Source organism: Macrobrachium rosenbergii, chromosome 19, assembly GCF_040412425.1.
Source record: "Macrobrachium rosenbergii isolate ZJJX-2024 chromosome 19, ASM4041242v1, whole genome shotgun sequence".
NCBI classification, from domain to species: domain Eukaryota; kingdom Metazoa; phylum Arthropoda; class Malacostraca; order Decapoda; family Palaemonidae; genus Macrobrachium; species Macrobrachium rosenbergii.
Genome location: NC_089759.1, coordinates 1610380 through 1611656, shown reverse-complemented (window position 1 = coordinate 1611656; position 1277 = coordinate 1610380). Strand labels below are relative to the sequence as shown.

Sequence of the window (1277 nt, the reverse complement as noted above, 5' to 3'; positions counted from 1 at the left end):
GGTTCTGGGTTGATTCCGGGTCATCAAGGAGTTTTTCCTCTTTCTTCCTTAACCAGCTTGATTTCAGTTCCAGATTCCCATTCTCATGCAGCTTTGATTTGTCCAGATTTGTGTGGATTGGGTGTTGCGGCCTCTTTGCTCTCAGGGGTGGGTGTTTGTTGCTCAGGTGTGGCTGGCCCAGGTGTTGCATCATCATCATCGCTGGGTGATGCGGGATTTGCGCAACCGACTTTGGTTGGCTTGAATAGGTTCGCGACAGATATGTCAGGTGTTGGTCTCACACATCCAGATGCAACAAGTTCCAGGTTTTCAAGTTCAGCATTTGCTAGTAGTCAGCCTGTCTCTTTTCCTGTTACGGTATGGTCAGACCAATTGGACAAAGAATGTTCCTTTGAGGAAGAGGATCCAGTACCGGATATTAGTTTTTCTCAAACTAAAGAGAATGAGTATAAGTGGATGGTGGACTTTATCCGCAGTCCAAGGCTCTGGAGGAGCCTACTCAACCAAATCAAGCGGTGTCCAAATCACTCTTTGCAATGAAACCGGTAGTCTCTCAAACATCAAAGAATCAGGTCTGGTTTGGCTGAGTCGAGCAGGCATTGAGGGAGGTGGACTCTAGGTTGGCTGCTATTATCTGGTCGGGTAAGCAGGATTCAACCTTGTTTCCTATTCAGAAGGGGTTTTATAAGGTAGCAGGTAACCCTTCTGCGGGTGTCAGGGTTCCTCTCAACTAATCTGTTGAGGCTCTTCTCTCTCGGGTTCCCTCGTCAAATCGTCTGGTCTCAGTTGCATCTAGGGAGGCTTGTATCTTGGAGGACACCTTTCGCAGCCAGTTGGAGGCTTTGTCCCACTTTATGTGGATGTTGTCCGGGTTAATGGGGTTCCTTAAACAGGATGGATATACTCCTTCCAATCAGGCGTTGTTTGATAACGTCATCACTTCAGTTTCCATGGGGTTGGCTTACCAGGCAAACATTTCTGCGGGCTGTACGACGTTCTTTGGGAAGAAGAGGAGGGATTTCTTTTGGAATCATTTGCTGCCTCATTATCCGGAGATTCATAAGAGGGTTCTGTCGAGGGCTCCCTTTGCGCTCAGCAACAGTCTTTTCAGGGAGGAGGATGTCTCTTCGACATCAGCAGTAGAGTCACAACAAGCTATGATTCGGGTAGCAGCTCAGAGTTCCAGATTTCCTAAAGGGTCCAGAATGTCATCTCCAGCTAAGCATTCTTGTTCCAAGTCCCCCATAAGATCACCGAAGAAAGTCTGCTTTGCCTCC

The 1277-nt window shown here is 47.8% G+C and overlaps 1 protein-coding gene across 1 annotated transcript in view; it reads left to right on the top strand.

Annotated features, from left to right (window-relative positions):
• LOC136848384 (uncharacterized) overlaps positions 1-540 on the top strand; it is a 2010-nt gene extending 1470 nt beyond the window's left edge. The window contains exon 2 of the mRNA XM_067120677.1: positions 1-540. This exon is cut by the window's left edge and continues 357 nt beyond it. Coding sequence (XP_066976778.1) covers positions 1-540 — 540 coding nt within the window.
• Positions 541-1277: the final 737 nt, after the last annotated feature.